This window comes from Trichechus manatus, unplaced genomic scaffold (genome assembly GCF_000243295.1).
Source record: "Trichechus manatus latirostris isolate Lorelei unplaced genomic scaffold, TriManLat1.0 scaffold00251, whole genome shotgun sequence".
NCBI lineage: Eukaryota > Metazoa > Chordata > Mammalia > Sirenia > Trichechidae > Trichechus > Trichechus manatus.
Window position 1 is genome coordinate 1,623,476 of NW_004444187.1, and position 25,168 is coordinate 1,648,643.

Genomic DNA, 25,168 nt, shown 5'->3' on the forward strand with positions numbered 1-25,168 from the left:
AAGTGAGCAATGGGTGTATAATAAAATAGCCAACCCCAGTGGGACCTCTAAAAACAGGACTAACAACTGTCTCATAAAAGAAATTTATTATTTTTAGCGATTAATACCTTTTAAATATGAAAGTAAAGTTTTACTCAGATGAAGAAATATAAGAAACTAACCTCCCTATATTCTAATATACTGAGATGAAATAAAAAATGTTACTATTAGAAATAAGACTAGCATTATAGAATAAGGATTTCCCCCATTACTAACTGTTTAATACATAATCCAGGTTGGCAGAAGTAGAAAGGCAGTTGCCCATATGAAGCAAATTCACTCTGACTCATTTCATGCAGTTCTCTCTGGCCTTAGCCTCATCACTTTCCCAATGGCAGCCTTCTACCCAGTGGCAATAATTTTCCCCAGAGGTGCCAAATGCCTGATAGCTGTGTAAGTCATTCATTCATTAATCCAGCCAACCAGCCAAGACTCCCTGAGTGCCTGGGGTATGTGTGTCAAGCACTGGGCTACCCTCTTGTAATGCAATATGAATAAAATGAGATCTCTGCTCTTGAGTGCTCACATTTTACTGGGGAAACACATATAAATAAATTATAGTTAATATTTCTAAGAAGAAGATCATTAAGGAATAATTGTCATCATTGCACCTTTCGTGATCCAAACCCAAAAAATTCTAATTTTACAATGTGTAGGATTAGAATGTAATTAGTGAGGTCATGCACCCTAAAATTGGTGCAATTAGTGAGATTTACAGGTTGGTAATGGATCCATATATTACTCCGATGTCAGACATGGAAAACTGTTTATTAACAGTGACCCTGTATTAGTGAAGGAGAAGTGTGTTAAAGGTGAGATCTGGAGAGTGTGGTGGAGGAATGTGTGGCTGTGACCACAGGAAAACAAAAAGACCTCGTGTTCACAGAAGGCAAATCGTCCCATCGGCTTCTTGGGCATCATGCTGGCAGATGCTGTGCTACCCCTGGCAGCACGCACAGAATAAAAGAGATCAGGGGCCATTCAGTATTAAGGGTAAAAGCTTTTTAGAAGGAAAAGGGAAGAGTAGAGTTCATTTCCTAGCTACAGCTTTCCCTTCTGGTTGGTTTCTTTTCCTGTTAAATATTTCCTCAAATACTGTTTATGCTAGCTGTTAACTGCTGCTCTAGAGGGCTTATTACAAATATTCCTTTCTCCCTGTGTAAAGAAATGAGGGTGCTTTATAGAGATGATACATGCCGCTTCACATCATGGGAATGCTATAAATTCCCTGCCTTCTGATGCTGTCCAGCAGTGCACAAACTGCTATAAACCAGGACTGCAGAGTCAGCCACAGTTCTCAGGGTAAAGAAAGACTGGAGGGAGATATGAGGGAAAATACTGGAATTTAAGAATGATTTTTAAAAGGGAACACATGGCACTTTCCAAGAAACTAGAGTTACCATTGTGAAAAAGGTAGGGAAGGAATGTGATTTATTCCTAACATGTTTGGGAGATTATCAAATTACCCGACTGCACAGGGGCAAGGCCCTATGAGTAGGATGTGCAAGGCTGCATTTCTTTTATTTTTTTAAATAATATTTTATTGTGTTCTAGGTGAAAGTTTATACAGCAAATTAGGTTCCCCTTTAACAATTTTTATACAAATTGTTCCGTGCCATTGCTTATGACTTTTACAATGTGTCAGCATTCTCATTATTTCCATTCTGTTTGTTCTGTTTCCCTTGGTCTAGCTTCCCTTCCCCTCCTTGCCTTCTCATCTTTGCTTTTGAGTAACTGTCGACCACTTAGTCTCATATAGTTAATTGTTTAAGGGAGCACATTACTCACAGGTGATATTGTTTATTTTATAAGCCAATCTATTACTTGGCTGAAAGGTGACCTGCAGAAATAGCTTCAATTCCAAGTTCAAAGGGTATCTTAGGGCGACAGTTGTGGGGGAAAAAATCGCAAACTAACGCCAGGGCTGCATTTCTGAGAACAGAAATCAAGCACGCTTGTTATCACTGCTCTGTCAGTGGCTTTCACCATTGTCTAAATTCCTAATCTGCAAAGGCAGAAGATAAAATGCTTACTGGGAAACTGTTATTTAACAAAAGGCTGGGTGGAAATACTTACCTCTTCCTATGACTTCATTGAAATGCACAATCAGGCTGCTTGGCCCAATCACGACATGCTGGACTGCTTGGACCAGCTCTGGATTTAGAGCGCTGAGGTCAATGTGGACACTATTTTGCAGTAATGGACTGGAGATATCAGAGTCCCCACTAGTTAGAATGGGGGACAGGTCTGTCAGAGGGTACCGCACTTGTCGGCATGATCCATTCTGAGATGAGTTAGGAAACTGGTCTGCGAGATAAAGCGAGATTATTAGAAAATAATACTGAGACTTCACTTAGTGGGGACTGCAACAGGGGCAGCAATTTGAATTAATAATGAAACCTAAATTTGAAAATTAAGGAACTGGCGGTTACATTACTGAATGAGGCTAGCAAGAGCCTTTACAAAGGAACTGGCTTAATGAAAAAAGATAGTAATTTGGGAAAAATATACTGGCTTAATTGGGAAAAATATACTGGCTTATATATACAAGTGTTGTTAAAAATATTTGTAAAATTTCTTTTAAGTAGACTAAGCATTAATTTTGAAAGTGTATCCTCTACATTTCCTTAGAACTTTCACTTTTTATAAACAGGAAAAAGCCAGGGTTGAGGTTTATCTGAATACAGTATATTCTTAAAAATGGGAAGCTACAAGGTGGCCTAACAACGGCCTTGTCCAACAAAAATACAGCTCAATATAAGGAAATGAAAGCAAGGCCTCCTGAGAGACTAGTGTTTATTAATGGAATTAATCAGTATTGCTCAAAACCTATATGGATTCTTGGCCAAGGAAAAATATATAGAGTGAAATATACATACATAGCTAGCTAACTAGATAAACAGGGTTAGAAATATATAATGGCTAGATTGCTAGAACTGAAGGCGTTTCACATAGTGATAAATTCTCCATCGTGTGGTGATGGTACCAGATAGTGTTATACCTGTTTGGAGAAGGCAGGTTAGAATTGGGTTAGTGTGATGTGCCCATAGCTTCATTAAGGGCACTTGGAAAGTGGTGGGCATTCTTTATAGGTTGATCTTTACAACCTAACCTCTGTAAGAGATGCAGGCAAGGTTTTCTTTTGCAAGGAGTAGCCTTTTCATCTCTTTGAAGATTTGGTACCTCCACCATGGGTAAGGAATTATGGTGGTGGTAGTGAATTGACACCAAATAGGGCAGAGAAGCCACTAGTTGCTTTGCCCCTTCCACCAGGAATCCATAGCTGTCAAGGAAAGGACATCACAGCAGTGACTGACTTGAAGAGAGATTAGGTAGGGTGTTGATATACACTAGTATATAACGTGAGGAGGTGGAGGGGATCATGGGAGAGGTCCCTACTGGCACCAACAGATAATACCGTTTGTTTCCAATTGAGCAGGGAAATCAGAACTTGAGAGGGGCATAAGGAGATAGTTAACCATCTCTAGCCCCACTTAATCATTTTAGTATTTTCCACAGTGGGCATTTTGGTTAATAAAAAGTCAGCTTGGCTAGGGCAGTAAATATCAATGGCAGTTCCAGAAAAGCATCTGGGACCCCCTATTGTCAGAGCAGTCACTGGCTGGAAATACATGAGCTGCAACCTTCCTTAAATGAAAGCTACAGAACGTCAGGTAAGAAAATAAAATGTAAGGTGGGTGAGGGAGGGAGGGAGGGAGCCTAGCTGGGTGCCTGTTCCTTGAATCCCAAGAAGTCACGTTCTCTAAACCTTTCCAAAGGGACTGAAAATGCAAATAAGCCACACCAAGTGCAGTTCCTTCATCATCACTTCCCAGTCCTTTGCACCTGGAGATCAGGGTTCTAAGTTCTCAATGGTGCAGAGATGGAGGACATCCTCGGTGAGACTCAGAAAAGTCTTGTGGCATGGAAGTCCTGCTTGACCCTTCAGCTCAGTTAAAACATGCACACAAACCAATCTAAACCATCAGTGTGTGGCCCTGGTATATTACCATGGAGAATTCTAGGTCTACATAAAAAGACTGATGAGAAGGCTGTCCCCACCAGGTAAAGAGACAAGCTCTGCAGTTGCCTCTTCATCAGCTGCTGGCTGTGTTTCCCTCATTGTTTTCTCTGCATGCCCTCTTTTGCCTATTTTAACTTTCCATGTCTCCAGAGAGTAGGGTCAATTTAGAAAAGAGATGAAACTCAAGTGTCTTAGCAATGATGAGAGAAGTTTGGTGAGCCAGAAGTTTAAAGGTTAGGTAAGATTTAAAAAAATATATATGTGAATTTTAGTTATTTCAGCTTAGAGCTATTATATGTGAATATAACGTAATGAATAGATCTAAATTTCAGAACAATAAACTGGATTTGATTTGTTCATGTTTTTAAGGGCACAGCTTTTTAAAGGTAAATGGAGACATGTGGGCAAAGACAATATTTACAACATATATCCCTGTAGAACTAACAACTTTCAAAAATAAGAGGCAGTTAAGTGTTGAAAAAGTTAAAATGTGAAGTGCTTCGTTGTTCTTGTTTTGATGAGCAACTTCTAACTTTTCCAGTATCCTCAACTGTCTGTGACTCACTTTATTTGTCCAATGGTAAATATTCAACCAGGGAAATGCTTGTACTTGACTCACGTCCTGTAACTTCTAAAGATAATGGGGCTGATACAATGCAGACATTTTGCTTTTACCAGGAGACTTTAAATGAAACAATGCGAAATGCTCCAGTTAACCTGATCATTATTTGGCTCTAGTGTTCTGCAAAGCAGACGATGTTTGGCCAAGCCTCCCTCCCTTTTTTAATAGTATAATTGAAGGTTTTTCTTGGATAAGGTTCAAAATGTATTCGAGTCCCAGAATGCTGTGGGTAAAAGGCTATGTACTGAAAGTTCATTGAGAATGCTTCGAAGGAGTACTAAAGGTATAATGTAAATGTTTGGGGTTCAACAGGTAAAAAACGTAGCAGTGTCAATTTATATTCAGATAAGCATAAGTTTCGTATCTTAACTCTTCCTGGGTTGTTAAAGAGTTTCACAATTTCTTAACATTGCACTCAGATGATTGAACAAGTTACAGTTGCTCAAACGAGTTTAAAATTAACCTTTTTATGAGAAGAGAGCTTAAAGACTCTAAAAATATAATATACATGGGCCCATTTTAAAATGAGCCATGTAATTCTGTGCCAATTTAAATACTTCTTTGGCCAGAGAAGAGGTAAATACTTCTTTTGTATTTTTATAAAAATATAAAGGCAAAAAACAAAAAATAGATACCAACGCCATAACCCACTGAGGAATATGTATAGGTATTTCTCAGAACAATAAACTGAAATATACCTTCTGGAAAAGTAGCTCGGTAGTCTACAGATTCATTTGAAACCATTTCTGTAGTTGGGCTTACACTTCGGGCACTTACAAGCCTATCCAAATGAGGAGTGTGTACTCTTGCATCATAGCGAACTAATTCACTGCCCAGATCTTAAAACAGAGAGAAAGAAAGAGCTTGTTAAAGACTTGGCTATCATGGGTCCCAGAAGACCTTGACCCAGTGTCAAGAACTCATGGTTTTATGGATCACATATAAGACAGCATACCCACATCTATGACAATTTTACACTATAAGTAATGACCATATTCTTAAGGTAACTTCTTAAAATAAGCAATAATAAAATAAAAATGCACCTTTAAGTTGCTTTCTCTTTTTCAGCCACAGGAAAAGCCCAAGTAATAATAAGAGTATTACTGATATTAAGACAACACCAACGATCAATCCTGTGAAATTCTGATCTGGTTGAACTATAACTTTTCCAAGGACAGTTGAAGAAACTGCTTGCTTCCACTAAAAATGACAGATAATGAAAAGTCAGAATTTAGCCGTGATGGATAGTTACACAATATAGCACACAGGATTAATCACTTTCTCTTGGTGACAAAAATACCACCTGGTTATTACCCTTCAAGAAGTGGCATAACTGCCTTCAGAATAATAAGACATTCCTCAATTCTGCCTCAGTGTTCCAGTAATTAGCGGGTACTAAATCCCAAAGTATTTTGGTTTAGCCTCTGGCATTATATACTACTCAGTCATTTGGATTAATAATTAGGTATTAGGGGTAAGGAGCCCCTGGGTAGTGCAAATGGTTAACATGCTCGGGTGCTAACTGGAAAGTTGGAGGTTCAAGTCCACCCAAAGGTGCCTTGAAAGAAAGGCCTGGCAATCTACTTCTGAAAAATAAAAAAAAAACCAAACCTGTTACAATCGAGTCAATTCCAACTCATAGTGACCCTACAGGACAGAGCAGAACTGCCCCACAGCGTTTCCAAGGAGCAGCTGGTGGATTCCAACTGCTTACCTTTTGGTTAGCAGTCATAGCTCTTTAACCACTGTGCCACCAAGGCCCCTTGAAACCCCCATGGAGCACAGTTCTACTCTGACACGGGGGTTCGCCATGAGTCGGAATCGACTTGACAGCAACTGGTTATTAGGGGTAGAAAGATAAATAAGTAACAGTCCCTAATCTTGAGGATATGGAGTATAAAAGGAGAAACAGACACATAAATAAATAATTACAGTAAAATGTGATATGTGCCATAGAAGTATGAATAAATAGCAAGAAACAGAGCCAATGGGACATTAATTTTATCCTGGGGGAGGGGAGGGAGAGAGAAGGCAGAGGAGACTTCCCATAGGAGATAAATAATCATATTATTATGGGATAATAAGGTCTCGGGATATTTTTATTTCCATTTTGACACCTAGAAGTCGTCTCTGGGGTCCCTTCCAGCTGCAACATTTTATGATTTTTAGGGTTTATGGTTCCAAACTCTGATCTCATGATGCAGTTTTAGACTTTCTAAGTTTCTGGTACTTTTCCACTTCACAATTTTTTAGAAGACTTCGGGAACCCTTTAAAAATCAGTGTTTCTGCTGAGTTGATTCTCACTCATGGAAACCCCATGTGTTACAGACCAGAACTGTTCCATAGGGTTTTCTTGGCTGTAATCTTTACTGAAGCAGTTCACCAGGCCTTTCTTCTGTGGAGCCACAGAGTGGGTTCGAACTGCCAGCCTTTAGGTTAGCAGTCTATTGCAAACCTCTTGTTCCACCTGGGTTCCACTGCACTCATTCTAGTTCTAGGTTATCTGACTGAACTGTTCATGTCAAAAAAGCCACTATAACAGTTTAATTGTTATTTAATTTGTTCAGTGCATACATATTCTTTTACTTATGGGGTTCCATGCATTAGTGATCACTGTGGAAGACAGAAGGATGCTGGTTCTGGCCTTCTAGGGGAGGGGACACACTTAGATGTGTCCTTGTCTCTCCTGATAATTATGGCAAATTTTAGCAGGAGTGAAGTATGATGGAAAGGAGGTGTGGGTAGCGGCAATTTTTGAGATCTACCTTCTGATGCTTGGGAAGGAGATAAAACCAGTTGCCATCAAGTTGATTCTGCTCATGGCAACCCTGTGAGTGTTGGGTAGAACTGTGCTCCATGAGGTTTTCAGTGGCTGATTTTCAGAAGTAGATCACCAGGCCTTTCTTTTGAGGTACCTCTGGGTAGACTCAAACCACCCATCTTTTGGTTAGCAGCTGAGTGCCTTAACTGTTTGTACTGCTGAGGGACTTTGGGAAGGAGCTAGTATGACAAAAACTCACTATTTCTAAAATTACAACTAGGAGTTGAGGCTGAGTTGATGAGCCAAAGCCAACACACAAATGAGCTTTAATGACTTATTTTGAGCCTGTGAGTGACATGATTACACTGGCATCCTTATTTACATCATGAGAGAAATACAGGAATCCCACCTCTATATTTAGCTCGCTGTTCAATTTCAGCAAGTCATTGGGGACTGTACATAAAACGGCTTCAGGATGTGAGTGTATATTCTCACAGCTCTTATTTCCAACTTTCAACACTTCACCTTTAACTGCTTCGGGGTCAATATCATTTCCCTGGAAGAAGAAGGAAACAAAAAGGTTGACAATACTTCAGTTTTTTGGGAAATGCTAACAATTGTGAGGGAATATAAATACATGGTAAATGTTGTTGTTAGGTGACATTGAGTCAGTTCTGACTCATATGTACAACAGAACGAAATGCTGCCCTGTCCTGCGCCATCCTTACAATCATTGCTATGCTTGAGCCCTTTGTTGCAACCACTGTGTCAGTCCATCTCGTTGAGGGTCTTCCTCTTTTTCGCTGACCCTCTACTTTACCAAGCATGATGTCCTTCTCCAGGGACTGGTACCTCCTGATAACCTCCAAAGTACATGAGACAAGTCTCCCCATCCTTGCTTCTAAGGAGCATTCCAGCTGTACTTCTTCCAAGATAGATTTGTTTGTTCTTCTAGCAGTTCATGGTGTATTCAATATTCTTCACTAACACCATAATTGAAAGGCGTCAATTCTTTGGTCTTCCTTATTCACTACCCAGGTTTTGCATGCAAATGAGATGACTGAAAACACCATTGCTTGGGTCAGGTGCACCTTAGTCCTTAAAGTGACATCTTTGCTTTTTAACACTTTACAGAGGTCTTTTCAAGCCGATTTACACAATGCAATATGTCATTTCTTTTCTTGACTGCTGCTTCCATGGGTGTTGATTGTGGATCCCAGTAAAATGAAATCCTTGACAACTTCAGTCTTTTCTCTGTTTATCATGCTGTTGCTTATTGGCCCAGTTGTGAGGATTTTTGTTTTCTTTATGTTAAGGTGTAATCCATACTGAAGGCCGTAGTCTTTTTACTTGCCAAGGCACACTGATTTTTTGATACTAATTTTCATGGGAATTTGGATGGTTGAAGGGGAGTATGACCCTTTCAAGGCACTAACTGGTCAGGAATTCCACCATATAACTTTTCTATCAAATTGAATCTTAGAGAACAGGAAAGAGATTCTTTTCTTCACAACCTTATATTTGAATGACATCTCACTCAACTCCCATGTGCTTGAAATATAATCACCTTACTATGTATTCAGGTGGTAACAATGGTTGGCAAAACTAAGCAATTTAGAGATTCTGTCCCTGAACTGCCTAATGCTTGTTGTTAGCTGCCTTTGAGTTGGCCCGTCTCATGGCAATCCCATGTACAATGGAATGAAATGCTGCTCGGTCTTGTGCCATTCCCATAACTGGTTGCAAACTGGACCTTTGTAATCCATAGGGTTTTCATTGACTGATTTCTGGAAGTAGATCTCACAAAGCTTTCTTCCTAGCCCGTTTTAGTCTGAAAGCTCTGCTGAAACCTGTTCAGCATAATAGCAACATGCAAGCCCACTGATACAGGGGTGGGGGCTCTGCTCGAGATGCATTGGCCAGGAATTGAACCTGGGTCTCCCACTTAGAAGGCCAGAATTCTACCTCTGAACCACCAATGCTCCACACTGCCTAATACTAACATGTATTTAATGTAGTGATTCTCAACCTTGGCTTTACTTAAAAAAAAAAAAAAAAAAGTACTGATGCCTGGGTCCTACCTCCAGAGATTCTGATTTAATTGGTCTAAAGATGATAATATATAGCCAAGATGAGAACGGCTACAGAGGGTAGATCTGAGCCTCTTTGTTAATATTTTCCTTTTCTGTTTGAGTCAGGCAGTTTCTCTTCATCCATCCTTCACAGTTGAATCCTATACATAAATGAATTCATTTCTGAAGAAATTCCTAGAAGATACCATATGATCCTCATTATTGACTTGAGAGCATGATATAGTTCCTTGGACAAATATATAGTTACATGAGAATTTTTGAAAAATTATTCAATTTGATATATTTAGTTAATTAAAGTTCCCATTAGGCCATTTCAAAACATCAACATTGCATTGACAAAACCAATGATGAGCTTTGGGAAAGAAGTACAAACACAGGTACAATTTCTCATATCAGCCCTAATGAGTACAGTTATTCATTAAACAGGCCATTACATTTAGGAGAGATAGATCAAAACATACCACTATTTTTCTTATTGACAAAGCGCAGCCAGCAATAGCTATAGTGCTGCAACTTTGTTTTCTATGTGCAAACTGCTTTCATACACATGGTCTCATATGAATGCCAATAGACTGGTAGGTCAGATATTATTCTGGGCAAAGAAGTTGGAAGAAAATGCTTCTTTATAAAATGAAACTGAAGTTTAAGAAAATGTGCCTATGAACAAACCTTCTCCTTATGATATTTCTAGAGGCAGAACATGCACTCCACTGAACCAGGTCAGCCACACAGGGCAATTCAACACAGAAGCACATAAATCTAATAGGTCATTTTGGGGCTTCAGATGACAACTTGTTGGTTCGGTCTGAGGAGGGTCTGAATTAACTCACATATTGGAGGGAATTCAGGGAATGACAACGAAAGAGATTAAAGAGCTGAAGGGCTTGATTTATGAGGGAAGGACTAAAATGTGTCTTGCTTGCTTAGATAATAACTAAGGATGGGGGAAGGGACGAACACGCTGCATTTATGCTTCCGATACTCATTCTTTTCGGCTCAGAATCTCCTTGAATGTTGCATAAAGGTTTCTCTGAAACAAAAACAGAGCACACAACCTGAAAAATGAAACCCCTTTTCTCATGTGCCTACCAAGGAGCACAAAGTAGTGATTTATACAGTAAAACGTGTGAAAGCCAGAACCTGTGTAATGTGGAAACCTGTCAGAGAAGGAAAACTCGAATATTTTCCACTAATAGACAGTGACAGAAAAGTGGGAAGACTGCGCCCTGCTGAAGATGGACAACTTGTGTGTGAGACACGGAAAAACAAGGCAGTCCCATCGAGTTCCGACTCTCACAGTTTTTACTGTTTATGTGTGTGTAATTATTTTGAAAGCCTAAAAAGATATCATAAAGTGATACTGGCAGCTCCATACTATACAACAGAGAGGCCCAAATCAGGGAAAATAAAAACGGGTACAGGCTCCTGTGTTCTCATTAAAAAATATACAGCTTTATCCAACTGTGAATAAGTGTGTATGGTTAGAACTTACATTAATTATCAGTAAATAGAAGAACACAGTTATAAAGTTTGCTTAGTTCCTCAGTCATTAAGCTGGTAATATCTGGATTTTTAAATAAAGCAACAGAAGGAACTTTTCCAATCTTAAACACCTTACGTACAGACAGCAATTCAGAGTTATAACCATCGCATTTTTATCCCGCAGACCCTCCCAGAAGGTAGGTATTATTGTTATTCCTGCTATACACATGGAGAACTAAGGTTTACACAGGTGAGGGGACCTGCCCAAGGTCACCGAGAAAATCAAATTCCATTCGATACTCAATCTATTTAGCATCTACTGTTTGTTAGACCTGGGAGCCCTGGTGTCACAGTGGTTAAGCACTTGGCTGCTAACCGAAAGGTTGGAGGTTCAAACCCACCAGCTGCTCCACAGGAGAAAGATGTGGCAGTCTGCTTCCGTAAAGATTTACAGCCTTGGAAACACTATAGGGGCAGTTATACCCTGTCCTATAGGGTTGCTGTGAATTGGAACCGACTCGACAGCAGTGGGTTTGGTTTTTTGGTTTGGTTTGTTCGACACCGTTCTAGTCGCCGGGAATGTAACGATCAATAATAGTTTCTTCTTGTCACAGTAATGTTAAAATGAATACATTTATAAAGTGAAAACTACTCGCAATGTCACATCAGGATGTTCCTTGTCCCTCTCTTCTCAGCTCTGGCCAAATGTGATGTAATGTTTCTACTTGGGATTCAGGCCTGGGGACTTATGTCTTAGATAGCTGTAGAGTAGAGCAAGTGGAGGCAGAAGTGGATAGGATCTGAAAAACAGCATTATAATAGAAAGGGTCCTGAAAGTTCTCATACATTCAGGTGGCCACAAGGCTGAGCCTGGGAATGTCAGCTAAAGCAGTGAGGGGCAGGTTGGTAGTAGGGCCCAGTCAGATGAGGCGCCAAAGCCCAGAGAGGCAGAGAAGCAGAAAAGCAACGAGTCAGTAGTGGTGGTGGTGATTTACACATCATCCAGAGGATACGAATTCTTCAGATCAGGAACCAGGCCAAAGAACCTTCAAAGAAGGTTCCACAACACGTTAATAGGCATTTGGGGAAAAAGTTTCCTGGTCGTTTGAGAAAAGTTGGTGAACAAAATTAAACTGTTTTCTTCATTGGCTACTTGAGGCCTTTACTACTGTTGTTGTTAGTTGCTGAGTTGGCTCCAACTCATGGCAACCTTACGTATAACAAAACAAAATGTTACCCAGTCCTGCACCATTTTCATAATTGTAGGTATGTTTGAGTCCATTGTTGTGGGTATTTTGTCAATACATCTCACTGAGTGTTTCCCTAATTTTTGCTGGCCCTTTACTTTACTAAAAATGATGTCATGTCTTTTTCTAGTGATTGGTCTTTCCTGATGGTATGTCCAAAGTAAGCAAGTTGAAGTCTTGCCATCTCGCTTCCAAGGAGCATTCTGGTTGTATTTCTTCTAAGATTAATTTGTTTGTTCTTTTGGCAGTCCATGGTATAGTCAATATTCTTCAATGCTATAGTTCAAATGCATCATATCTTCTTCTGTCTTCCTTTTTAATTGCCCAGCTTTCACATGCATATGAGGCAACTGAAAAAAGCATGGGTTGGGTCAGGCTTATCTTAGCCATCAAAGTGACATCTTTGCTTTTCAACACTTTAAAGAGGATTTTTGCAGCAGATTTGTCCAATGCATATGTAGTCTGATTTCTTGACTGCTGCTTCCATGGACGTTGATTGTTGTTCCAAGTAGAATGAAATCACTGATGACTTTTAGGCACTGTGAGAGCACAGGTGCTGCCTATATGCCCTGGAACATGTTTTTCACAGAACATCTATTAATGTGTGCAGCACAGTTTGAGAAATACTACTTTGAGACTAAGATATGAGCACTATCAATAGGTAGAGGTCTTGACACTGGGCCAAGAGGTCTTTTCTCAGATGGCCTCTGGGAAAAGAACCCTTCACTTCCATCCTGTCTGGAGTTAGAAATGGCCTCATGATGGCTGGGGTTGGAACTGAGCCTATGGTTGCGGGTAAATTAGAGAGAGGAGGAAGACAACCTCTGGCTGGCTCCTGGGCAGCAGGTGGACTAGGTTGCCTCAGGGGCTCCTGCGTCATAACAAAGCTATCCTCTAGATCCTTCTGATGCCCAGATACGGCCACCTGGCCTCTACCCAATTTCCCAAACCTTTGTTCTTATGTTTGCAGTGTCAGAGCTTGAGTCCCTGCTCTCTGTATTAGCTGATCTTCCTGCCCTCTTCTTCCTGTCTTAGCTGACTTCTCCAGACGTGACTTTTGAAGCATCTCTATTACTCTATATTACAAAATGCTCCAGAATAAAATAAACTGCCAGGCCAGTGTCTCTAATCAACCTTGTTCCAGGCCGAGTTCCAGCATCACATACTGTATTTCTCTCCTTTCCATAAAATATGCTCATGCATTAAAAGTCAGATAATAATCAGTAAAAAAATATAGGGTTTCTTTAAACAGATTCAACTTTTAGATATTCATAAAAAGTTTAAAGACCGTTCATTTAAAAATTGTGTGTGTGTGTGTGTGTATAGCTATATATCCTATGATAGAAAAGTTTCTCTATTATGAAAGGTATTTTGGCACACATTAAATGAAAGTTGATATGAGAATCACTGTGATTTAGTGGAAAGAAGAACAAATTTGGAATCAAGAAACTTGAGTGTGAGCCCTAGCTTTGCTGTTTGCTCCCTGGGTGACCCAAGACAAATTACCTAATCTCTCTAAACCTCCGTTTACTTATTTATAAATGGGGATAATCATCACTGACCTCCCAACTTTATAGGTCCATGTGAGACTCAAATAAAATAATAAATGTCAGAGTACTGTGTTAAATGTAAAATTCCACACAAACGTGAGCTGTTGTTGATATGCGCATTGTACCCTAAGGTATACTCCCAAAGAGATGTCTACTTCTGATGAGCACTGTCCACAACTGGTGCTGGCTGCCTTGAAGTCTTGGCCATAAAGTGCATAAATGGGGCTTCTGATTCATTCTGAGGAGTGACCGATCCTTGGTCCTTATTGTGTTCTTCTGACCCAAAGTTGGCTGACCCTTTTGGCCATGGTGTAGTCACGGGGCCAGTTGCTGACTGAGGCTGGGGTGGAAATGATCGCAATCTCTTTATAGCCAAAGAATTGTTGCATGCATGGCTGCTTGAGGAGCATGAACTTTTCCTGGCAATCAAGAGTAAATCTCACTCCAAACATACGATTCTACCCGTAGCACTTTCATTGACGGAACACAAACATACTTCACATGATGTTTTGAATGGTAATTGAACAAGCACAGCAGGAAATAAAATGGTAGCCTTTCTTTGGATAAAAACAGTCCACTGCCTGTCCAGAAATAGGACTTGTCTTTTTATTTATCATGCTCTGCCTTCCTTTGTTTCTGCCTAAGAGACGCAGAGGTTTTAATTTGATCAAATTTAGATACTGATAAAGGGTTAAATTGCTGCCACAATCAATATTCCCCTACCTCTTAGATTTCCTCTTATACGTAAGGAAAAATGGAGTATGGGAAAAGACTGAATCATGGTATCAAAATAATCCCCCTAACCTGTCTCCAACTCCACCAGACTCTTACTCCGGGACATGACAGGTGCTATACACTTGTTAGAGAAAAGAGTCGATCTGTACATGGCAAGAGAAGAAAGCGTTTTCTGTCTGTCTCCAGACGCCCCTTGGGCCATGTTGGGAACAGTATTGACAGACTCAGGATGATGTCAAATCATGTTTTTCTTGGTCCAACAATTTTGTAGGATGTTGAATAATGGGTATTTAATTTATAGAAAAAGAAATTTTCTCTTCTATATAAGACTGTGCATGGAAGGGTGGAAAAAGAACCATTTATCACTAATCCCTCCATCACAGATACAGGAAGAGAGAAATAGGTTTTTTCTGGGCATAAAAATATTTGCACACAGACCTTTGTTTTCATTAAGAAAAACCAAAAGGAATCTTTCAAACGTCAAACACAGTAATTGTTGAAAGCAAAAGGTCACACTAGATTAGTTTTATTGAAAAAAAAAAAAAGACGTGATAAAAGCTCCTTCTCTTTCTAAAACTAATTAAAGAAGCAGATGAAAGAACTTTGCTGTGGTAAACACGTTGTTCACTGAAGCAGGCTTCCATTTAATTTCATGCTGGGCTTGCTTAATTATTGTGCAAAACGCAAATGTGAGGTTAGTATACTTGTGAATGTGAATGTGTGTATGAGTTGGGCTGTAGATAAAATCTTCTTGAAAAAGCAGAAACATTTTAGTAGAAATAAATCATTGCTTAGATGAAGATCATCTATGGGAACCAATATTACATCTAAATAAGGACTATTTTATTGCTTTGTGTTTGATCATATTGTGTTTGTTCTGAGTGTCTGAAACAACTGTGTTTGTTGAGTTGCGAGTATTGTGAGTGTTGAAGAATAAATATTTTGCTGTTTCTTGTGGACAGATAATTAAAGTCTTGACCATTTTGCCTGTTTTATTACTAGTTGAGGTAAAAGTGACTGAAGCAACATAGCAGGGCTGTATTCTAGTCTTGATTCTGCCACTATTTCATTGCTTATTAAACTACTTAACGTCTCTGGGCTTTAGTGTTCATCACTGGCTACAGGCTGGGGTTAGAAAAGATGATCCAGTATGCTATGATTAAATTATATTTAGAGACTAATATACTCTTAAGGTGGTGGAAATCCAGTTCCATTTATGAATCAGCTTAGAGTGACCACACTCAGATACAAAATTCCAAGTATTACAAGGATGTACAGAATTACAGTTGATGCATTTATTTTCATGACTCTTTACTTTGTAGTGAGCACATTAAGTGTCCATGGAAATGTATACATCTGCAGGATAAGGCATTCACTGGCAGCCTATTCAGTGGATTTGTGTTCCACATTTGCTACTTTTTAATACATACACAAAAAAAGGGGTTTTTAAATGTTTCATTAAAAAGCAATCCATGATTATACTTATCTTTTAGTCTTATGCCAAAAAAGATTTGTTTCTTGGAGCTTAGATATGTGCTGATGGAGAATAAGATACAATGACAAAACACAATAATTCTATTCACATAGCTGTAAGTCAATTAAGTTTAAGCTGATAATTTAAAGAGAACACTTAAGCATTTCTTACCTTAATTTCCAGTACATTTTCATTGCCCATTGAGATCATCACAGGCTTTTCAAAAAGCTTAAACACAGGATTATGTACATAAATGAGATCAAAGTAATTGGAACGGATCCCATCTAACATGAAGAAAGCTTTGGTTTTCAGGGGGAGTTGCAGATTCAGCTGTTGTAGTGAAGGAGTTGTACAGCAGATTATCTCTGAATTAGAGCGATGCTGGCATGCCTGCAATAAGACACAGTCAATGCACTGTAAATAGAATATGGTTTGACATCAATACCAACTTTTGCTTTTCACCATTTCAGACAGTCAATAGAAAATACATAATTTTTGAAAAAAAATTGCATTTAACTTTCCTAATTTCTGGGAACATGACAGATGCTAAATTATCCAAACTACCCAGTCTTCAAAGGAACACGGAGCTTCACTCACCCTGAATAAGCCACGCTGATCTCTCTGAAGCCGGCCCTTCCTCAATCATTTCATTTTCCTTAAGAAGACCTTGGTTCGCATACTAGCTTTAAACTAAGCTATGGAAACTGGGGCAAAGCCCTTACTTAGGAACTTGTTTTCCTCATTTAGAAAGTAAGATTATAACATGGTACCTACTATGGGATACTTCGGGGTAAAGTGCTTTGTAAACTGCTCAGCTCCATAGAGTTAACATTATAATTAACTCTCTAGTTAGGTAATCTTATTAGTATGCTTTAAGCTATTGATTACTGAGTGCCAGGTTCTGTGCCAAATACAAGATTGGCCTCATTTAATTTTCAGAATAGTCCTATGAGGTAGGTGCTATGATTACTCACATTTTACAGATAGAGGAACTGACCTCCTATGCTTATGTAATTATACCAGGTCACAGAGTTGGGCAGAGCTGAGCACATAAAACCTAGGCCATATGACCCCAAAACTCACTGTCTTTCATTCTCTGTCTATACTGTTTTTGTTCCCTCTATGTTATTGTATATTGGTAAATCTTTTTCTGTGTTCCCTAGTTTATAAAGTCTGCGCTATTATTATTTCATGTTCTTTCATCTCCCAGTTCAAATATTCTCTGGAATTCTGATTTATGGGATTTTGGAAAATGTGATTTCCTCTTGACTGTGCTTGGACTAAACCAGCAACACAAAGTGGGACATGTGAGGTTAAACGGCTGAGCTTTTTCCCCCAAGGAAAAGACAAACAAGCAACAGCATCCCTTTGATTTCCTTTTCTTTGACCAGTAGAGCTGGAGATAAAACAATTACTTATGCCCACAATAGAAAAAGGACTCAGGATATACATAAAAAGCACAAAAAAGAAATTTGGTATTTGATAATTTAAAAAATACTTAAAAAACTACATTAAAAAATAAATGCTGTAAACAGATAAAACAATTCTTAGATTTAATATGAATAAACATTACTTAGTTTTATAGCAAATTAATATTATAACACTAGAAGTTATTTATTCCTATCACCTTGAAGAATGGAAATGTACTAACATCACAATAATTCTCTGCAAAACTACAAGAAATTTGAAAACTCCATAATAAATGGCTGACTTCTGGGATATGATGTACATTAGTAAATTAAAATACATTGTGTTAAGAAAATGATCACCTGCTTTATTTTAAAAGATTAGAGTTTACTGGAATTATAATTATTGTGGCTAGAGCTATGTCTCTAAACCAGAAACAGACCTGACCAAAAAGTTTTTATTTGTTAAATAATGAATGGGTTCAATTCATCATGGTTAGTCTCAAATTCTATAAGCATCAGGGAACGTGGAAGGAACACAAGTCTCTTTATGAGAGAGTTTTCACAAACAACAGTAAAATAGACCCAGTGAATTTTCCACTCCTGTCCAATTCTAATGCGTACTTCTATTGTACCAACACATTTGTGGCAAAAATAATAGAAGCTTACATATCCAGAGATGCAAACAGATAAGATTTTTATCTTTTCCGATTGTTTAAATCCTCTTTGGGATATACAACTCTAAATCTGACACCTAGGAGGTTTTTACTAAATATTTGATAACAAATGAAGAATAAAGCCAAGAGGAGTTCTATGTATCATCATAAGACTGGCGAGGCGAAGGAAGGGAATTTAGTCACGATTTTCATAACGTAGATTTGGTGCTATTAGATAAACTAATACTTTCTCAGATTTCTGTTTTCAAAAAGTCACATGCCAACACCAAGGAGAATTACTGTTATTTCTATTTGGCTAATGAAAACTGTTATGCTTGGTTCTAGGGTATTGATGTCCTTTAAATTAATAGCAGCGGTATTCTAACTTTGTTTGTGGCTGTGTGTGTGGGTTGGTTTTAAAGCCTTTTACTTCATATGATGGACTCCCTGGAGTAGAACCTCTCAGGAATATGATAAAAATCTAATAAGACTCTTTAGAGGTGATGCAATATGGCTGATTGAGAAGGTCAAGAAAAATATCATTTGGGATGCCCTTATTGTTTGGTGATTTGGCTTGACATTTTTAGCACAAAATTGGTTTTTGTAATTAAAGAACACTGTGGCTTTAGTCTTCAAGAAATATTGGATAGGAATCTAAGAGAAAGTGCTGTAATTCAATCTATCACCTGCCCAATGAAGACCTTTCTTGAGAGGGAGCACTTAGAACTGTCATTCTAAGTTGAATGTACAAGTTCAGCTCAAATATTTTATATAAGAGAGAAACAAAAAGTTTGGAATCTTTGTAAATAACTCCAACCTTTCTAAAGTCCTAACTGAAATGACCATTACAGTGTGACCTATATATTGTAGCACAAAATGAGTCACTTTTAAGGGTAAAGTAGAGGATCAGCGAAAAAGAGGAGGACCCTCAATGAGATGGATTGACACAGCAGCTGCAACAATGGGCTCAAGTACTACAACGACTGGGAAGATGGTGCAGGATTGGGCAGTGTTTTGTTCTGTTGTACGTAGGGTCATTATGAGTTGAAACCAACTTGATGGCGCCTAACAACAACAACAACACTTTTTTAAGGAGGCATTCAAATTCAAATTTGATTGGCCCTGCAAATAAGAAAAGGTAAAGAAACATCAAATAATACATACACTTTAGGACACAAAATAAATAATCTAATGCTCTTTCTTGTTACTTGATAACAGGAGAACAAGAGGAATGGTAAGAAGAGGCTATAAGGAAGCACTGTGTGCCTGCTGCCACTCAGAAATACAAGGATGCTGCTGCAAGACCACACGTTTTATCCAAGGGTTTTATCAGAGCGAAAGGGTTGATGTTCAATGATGCATTAAGAATGGGGAGAGGAGAATGATGTGATTTCCATATGTACTGACTGTCTCTAAAAACACTGACTCAAGTTGGTCATCATCACTGATGTCTAAACATCTTATGCAATGTTTATATAAATGCACACACACATATATACACGTATACACATGCATATATGTGTGTATTACTATATATACATATACGTATATGTGTATATATATGTATGAAGTCGCTAGGTAGTGCCAATAGTTAAGCACTTGGGTGGTAGTGTGAATCCACTCAGAGATGGCTCCAAAGAAAGGACTGGCAATCTATGTTTGAAAGATCACAGCCATTGAAAACCCTATGGAGTGCGGTTCTACTCTGAAACACACAGGGTCATCATGAGTCAGAACTGACTCAACAGCAACTGGTTTCGTATACATCTATATATATTTATGTATGTGTGTGTATATATATACATGTACATACATACGTGTGTGTACATATACACACACATGCAGACACATAAATATATATACATACACATATACATATATATTTTAACAATGTTAGCCCGAGACTCTAGGTAATTTCTGCTGTTGAATAAAAAATGCTATTTGACTTAAGCACAAGGAAGGAAACTAGAAAACATTAGTGGCAAAACTCAAATGTCCTATGTGCCCTGAAAGCCAGGTGGAAGAGGTAGAGATGCAGAGCTTTGAGTATATCCATCACTCAAAGGACTTACCACTGTAAAGTTCCTTCCTGCTTCCTGGACATTTATTACCATCCTTGGGACACTGACTGAATTCAGGTTTTTCCCAACACCTGTTATTGTACTTCCACCACTGGCAAAATAAAATAGAAAAATGGCAATATTGAGAGGTTCTTTCCCTACCAAGTATTCTAAGAGAGAAGTTCAATTTAATTACATGCAGTGATTATAAGTTAGAGGCACGGACAAAGTCAAATGAAATTCAGTGATAAGTCTTCTTTGGAAACAACTTACACTAACTTGAAAATATTTTTAAAAATTCATAGTTCATAAGCTGGAGAAATGCATTTTAATTTCTTATTCATGAAAAACACAAAAGATATATATATATATATATTTTCTCTCTGAAAGGAAATACAAAGGAAAATGAACTTGACTATTTTTGCTACATTTTCAGAATTAAAGGAAACGAGGCAGACTGAATGGGGTCCAGTGAGATACTGATTCAAAGGGAGTCTGGTGCAGGGAAAATCTGCATGTGAAGCAGGCAGAGAAAATACACTGACAGGTGGAAAAAAGATGATTCCACTTTTGGGCACTAACTTTAGTATAGCATTGACATGTATACAATATAATGCAGAAATACTATGTTGCCACATTAAACTGTTTTACTGGAATCCATTTAAAACATAATAGAATAGGATACAATGCTTCTTGGCGTGAACTAGCACTGATAAAGTCAAAGTGTATAAGAAACTGAATGAAGTTTTCACTTCTGAATTAGAAAGGCAGCCTTCAAAAGAAATGCAACAGCATCAAAGCCAGACAAAAAACTACAATTCCTCTTGACTATTCTAAAGTGAGGAAACCCTGGTGGTGTAGTGGTTACGAGTTTGGCTGCTAACCAAAAGGCTGGCAATTCGAATCTACCAGGTGGTCCGTGGAAACCCTATGGGGCAGTTCTACTCTGTCCTATGGGGTCACTGTGAGTTGGAATCGACTCCACGGCAACGGGTTTGGTTTTTTGGTTTTATTCTAAAGTGAAATCATCCTTATGTTCTTCATTTTCTTACATCCATCAGAAACTTTTACTTACCTAATGAAAGATTTGGTTGGATGGATTTCATAGACAATGGGGTCTTCCTGGTAACTGAACCCGTAGGCATCTCGGTTGGCTAAGTCGATTTTCAATTTAACAGGAAAGCCAGCTGAAAAGCTTTGGGCTGGGGTATAACATTCGAGAACAGTATCTGACACACTGAATGAAAAAATTAAGAAAATGCAGCTTAGCTATTAGAGATAAACATGCTTTAGAATTATACCCACAAATCAAAAGGTATCCATATCATTCAATGGCTTGTGAATGGCAATTTCCTCACATGCTAGTCCAGAAAAGCCCTTTTTAGTGTAGGCTGTTTACATCTAAATGGATCCCAAACTTTTAGCCTTCAAAACATTTGTAATTTTAAAAAGTATTCTTTTGGTACTTGATTAACTGAGCTTCTCCAACTCTAAGAAGCAGAAACATAACCCACTCTAAACCGATTTTCCTCCCTGCTTCTTCCCACTCCAAAGTGATTTACTAATTGTAAATCTTGATGGGAATGCTTATTTTAAGTAATTGGCAGTTACCAGAATCTCAAAGCTCGCAGTATAGCTAGGATACCAAAGTGCAAAAATTAAGAAGGTGGATGGGAAGACAAAATTGAAAATGAATTAATAAACAATAAAGGAAAGGTACAAAAATCAGTAAAAGCGAGTATAGGTGGATTTGGGAAGGAGGAAATTTTGTCATCAGAAGAGTAAATAATAAACATCTTAATTCTTCTCCACAAAAAAAGAACAATCTTTGCTTGATTTGGTAGGTACAGATATTAATCCAATTTGACTGATGCAACAGAAAATACATTTACAGCACCTTTTTAAAGTACACGTTTTTCCACCAATTGAAATGTGTCTAGAATTCCCACTGTTTAGGTACTTCCCAGTTAAAGTAACCAAAGTGCCACCAGCCTTAGGACCATAACTTGGAGAAATGCTAGTGATTACAGGATCCTGCATGAGAGACAGAAAAAAATAAAGAAGCTTGTTAATTTGTAACTTAGTTAAATAAACTAAGTAACAGTGAAATATCCTGGTTCATGAGGAAAGTTAAAAGACCTACCACATAGGAAAATGTACTATATTGCGCTGTTCCTCGACCATTTGAAATAATGATAGACAGATTCAAATGCTTATTCATTGCAGGACCCACTGTGCATTTCAACCTGTAAAAAGCAAAGTTTAATATGTTACAAATCTGAAGGCATTTATTTTCTGGCTTGGCTGTTTATATAAACATATTAAATTGTGGTAAGCATTAAGGTTAAAAATTGTATCATTCTATTTCTGTACTACTATGCCAAACTCTATATTGACTGTATTAAAATATTTATACAGACAAAACAGGAAATGTTAAACTTCATCGATGCAGACCTCACCAATTGAAAAGTTTATAAATCTAAGTCAACAAAATTGTAAGAGGTAATGTTTGGCATACTTAAGATAAAGAAATGGTATTTCAGCAGCATCTGAAACAATAGGATAACAATAAATGATCTAAATCTCTTTATTAAAGTAGGACACCAGGTACCTTTCTGTGGTTACATCTGTCACGTTTATTTAAAAAATAATGAAATTGTGATGAATTTTCCATAGAATTATTTTTGAATTAGTAATCTTATTACAGTTTTGAAAAACTATAATTTGTTTCATTAAAAATTTTTTTTTGAGAATGAGTTATGTTTCACTGTTATAGGTCCTAATTCATAATGCAATGATTAAGATTTTTAGATAACTTGCAAGGGAGATTTCTAGGATGAATTTTTTTTTTTTTTTTTTTTGCCTTTAAGCTAAACAAATACAAAATTAACTGATATTTTGGTCTGAGCAAAATGAATAGGTTTAGTACTGGAATCAATTCTACTAGATATAAAATGACCACTTCAACCGTGAAGATTAAACTAGGAAACTTTAAGTATTTGGTGGTTGTTACTCATGATAACTAATAATTTCTAGACACTCTACTTACCAAGGGATTCAGAAATTATAGAAGGTATATGTAGAATGTAGTCAAAAGTGCACAGGTCTTGGATTAGGAGAGCTGAGTTCGAAGCCCTGCTCAGCTCTTACTCTCAGGATTACCTCCGCTAGGCCACTCTCCACCTCTGACGGAAGCTCCTTTGTAAAATAGGAATAGTATCACTGCCTCCCAGGACTCTGAGATGCTAAATGAGATGCACCCCATACATTATGGTGCCAATAAATATTAACTGAATATAAATTTAAACTCACCTAAAAAACAAGTCTCAAAAATGTGATTCAGTTGCTTTATTACATTTTCAAGGTTTAGAAGGTGAACTCAGAGAAGGAGAGGGTGCATACTGAGCAGTTGCTGATTTTTACAGAAAAAGCCTTGGGAGACTCTCTATATTCAAACAGTCTAAAGATGGAGTGACCCCAACTAGTGCCACTCTTTCAGATCTACCCACACCCTTCTGAACAGTCGTTACACTGTGCATTAAAACACTCCTGAGATGCTGGATTCTTCTTCCTCTTTTTTTTTCACACAGGCAATGTCACCCTTTCCCCTCCTTAATCCTGGTGAGTAAATAAGGATTAAAAGCAAAACTAAACAAGCTCCACAAGGGATCTGATAGGTCAAGATCCTTGTTATTCAAGAGTTGGACTTTTTGAGTGACTTTTACAATATTCATTGAAAAATAAAACCTAGTTTCCAAGTGCATGCCCAGCAAAGCATTCTAAGATTCTTACGAATTTGTCGTGCTCTCGCTCAAGGTCAAGGTGCAGCTCTCATTTCCAACAAGAACTCTGGTTTTCCTTAAATCAAATTTATTATTCCTCCTGAATCCAAAGTCCCAGCCACATACTGTCAGTGTTGTCCCTCCTTCAAGGGGTGCACTAGTTGGGAAAACCTGTAAGGATAACATAGAACTTTTATTTAAAACACTCACTATATTATTATCTTTTGTATATACAAATAAAATACGTACCCTTAAATAGTTGAAATTCTGCCCTTCTCCCAGTATCTAATAAAATTGAATTTTCATTAAAGGAAAAAGGGTAACAAATTTCAAAGCCCCCTGAACAAACACGCAGACATGCAGATGAAACACTGAAATGAATTTCACTCTGAAATGAATTATGTCTCCCAGGGATCTTTTGGGCTGGGGAGACACACTTTGGGTCCAGACTTCTACATGCTTATAACTCAAACTGGTTATAACTCTTTCATGGACCTCCAGATCAAACTCCTATCAAACTCCTTTATGGGCATACCTCTGTACACCAGCTGGGTGTGTGCCACATTCTTGTTGCTATGGTATACCCAACCCAGAGGAGGAAGTTATAGTTAAAAATACCTCTTTCTGTATCCAGTGTTTGCACAGTTGCATTCAGCAGCTATTATAATACTGAATACACGGATAATATTCAACACATATCTGCTATTCATTCATTCATGCATTCTTTAAAAAACACCTACTATGTGCCGGGGGTGTCCCTGAGTAGTGCAAATGGTTAATGTGCTCAGTTGCTAAGTGAAAGTTTGGTGGTTTGAGTTCACCCAGAGGTGCCGTGAAAGAAAGGCTTGGCAATCAACTTCCAAAAAATGAGCTACTGAAAATCCTATGGGGCACAGTTTTAGTTTGACACAGGTGGGGTCGCCATGAGTTGGAACTGACTCCACGGCAACTGGTGTTATGTGCCAGGCACTAACAAACAAATAAGTAAATCTATTTTTCATACCTGTGAATTCACATTTATTACTCATTTAAGATTTTTCTTTTTTTCCCATTCTTTTCTTATTTGATACATACTAGCTGGTTAGTCTGGAGCCCTGGTGGTGTAGTGGTTAAGAGCTATGGCTGCTAACCAAAAGGTCAGCAGTTTGAATCTACCAGCTACTCTTTGGAAACCCTGTGGGGCAGTTCTACTCTGTCCTATAGGGTCACTATGAGTCAGAATCAACTTGACAGCAA

At 38.1% G+C, this 25,168-nt stretch overlaps 1 protein-coding gene and 1 non-coding gene across 2 annotated transcripts in view; both read right to left on the reverse strand.

The window, feature by feature from the left end:
- MET (MET proto-oncogene, receptor tyrosine kinase) overlaps positions 1-25,168 on the reverse strand; it is a 117,465-nt gene that overhangs the window by 18,274 nt on the left and 74,023 nt on the right. Inside the window, exons 6-15 of the mRNA XM_012559485.2 lie at positions 23,943-24,103; positions 22,294-22,396; positions 22,048-22,184; positions 21,226-21,387; positions 20,163-20,262; positions 16,200-16,418; positions 7,857-8,003; positions 5,729-5,885; positions 5,384-5,524; positions 2,116-2,346 (exon numbers count right to left, since the gene is read on the reverse strand). Of these exons, the coding sequence (XP_012414939.1) occupies positions 2,116-2,346; positions 5,384-5,524; positions 5,729-5,885; positions 7,857-8,003; positions 16,200-16,418; positions 20,163-20,262; positions 21,226-21,387; positions 22,048-22,184; positions 22,294-22,396; positions 23,943-24,103 (1,558 nt within the window). The remainder of the gene's footprint in view (positions 1-2,115; positions 2,347-5,383; positions 5,525-5,728; positions 5,886-7,856; positions 8,004-16,199; positions 16,419-20,162; positions 20,263-21,225; positions 21,388-22,047; positions 22,185-22,293; positions 22,397-23,942; positions 24,104-25,168) is intronic.
- TRNAR-UCU (transfer RNA arginine (anticodon UCU)) lies at positions 9,359-9,429 on the reverse strand. Its single transcript has one exon. It is a non-coding gene; the product is annotated as a tRNA-Arg (tRNA).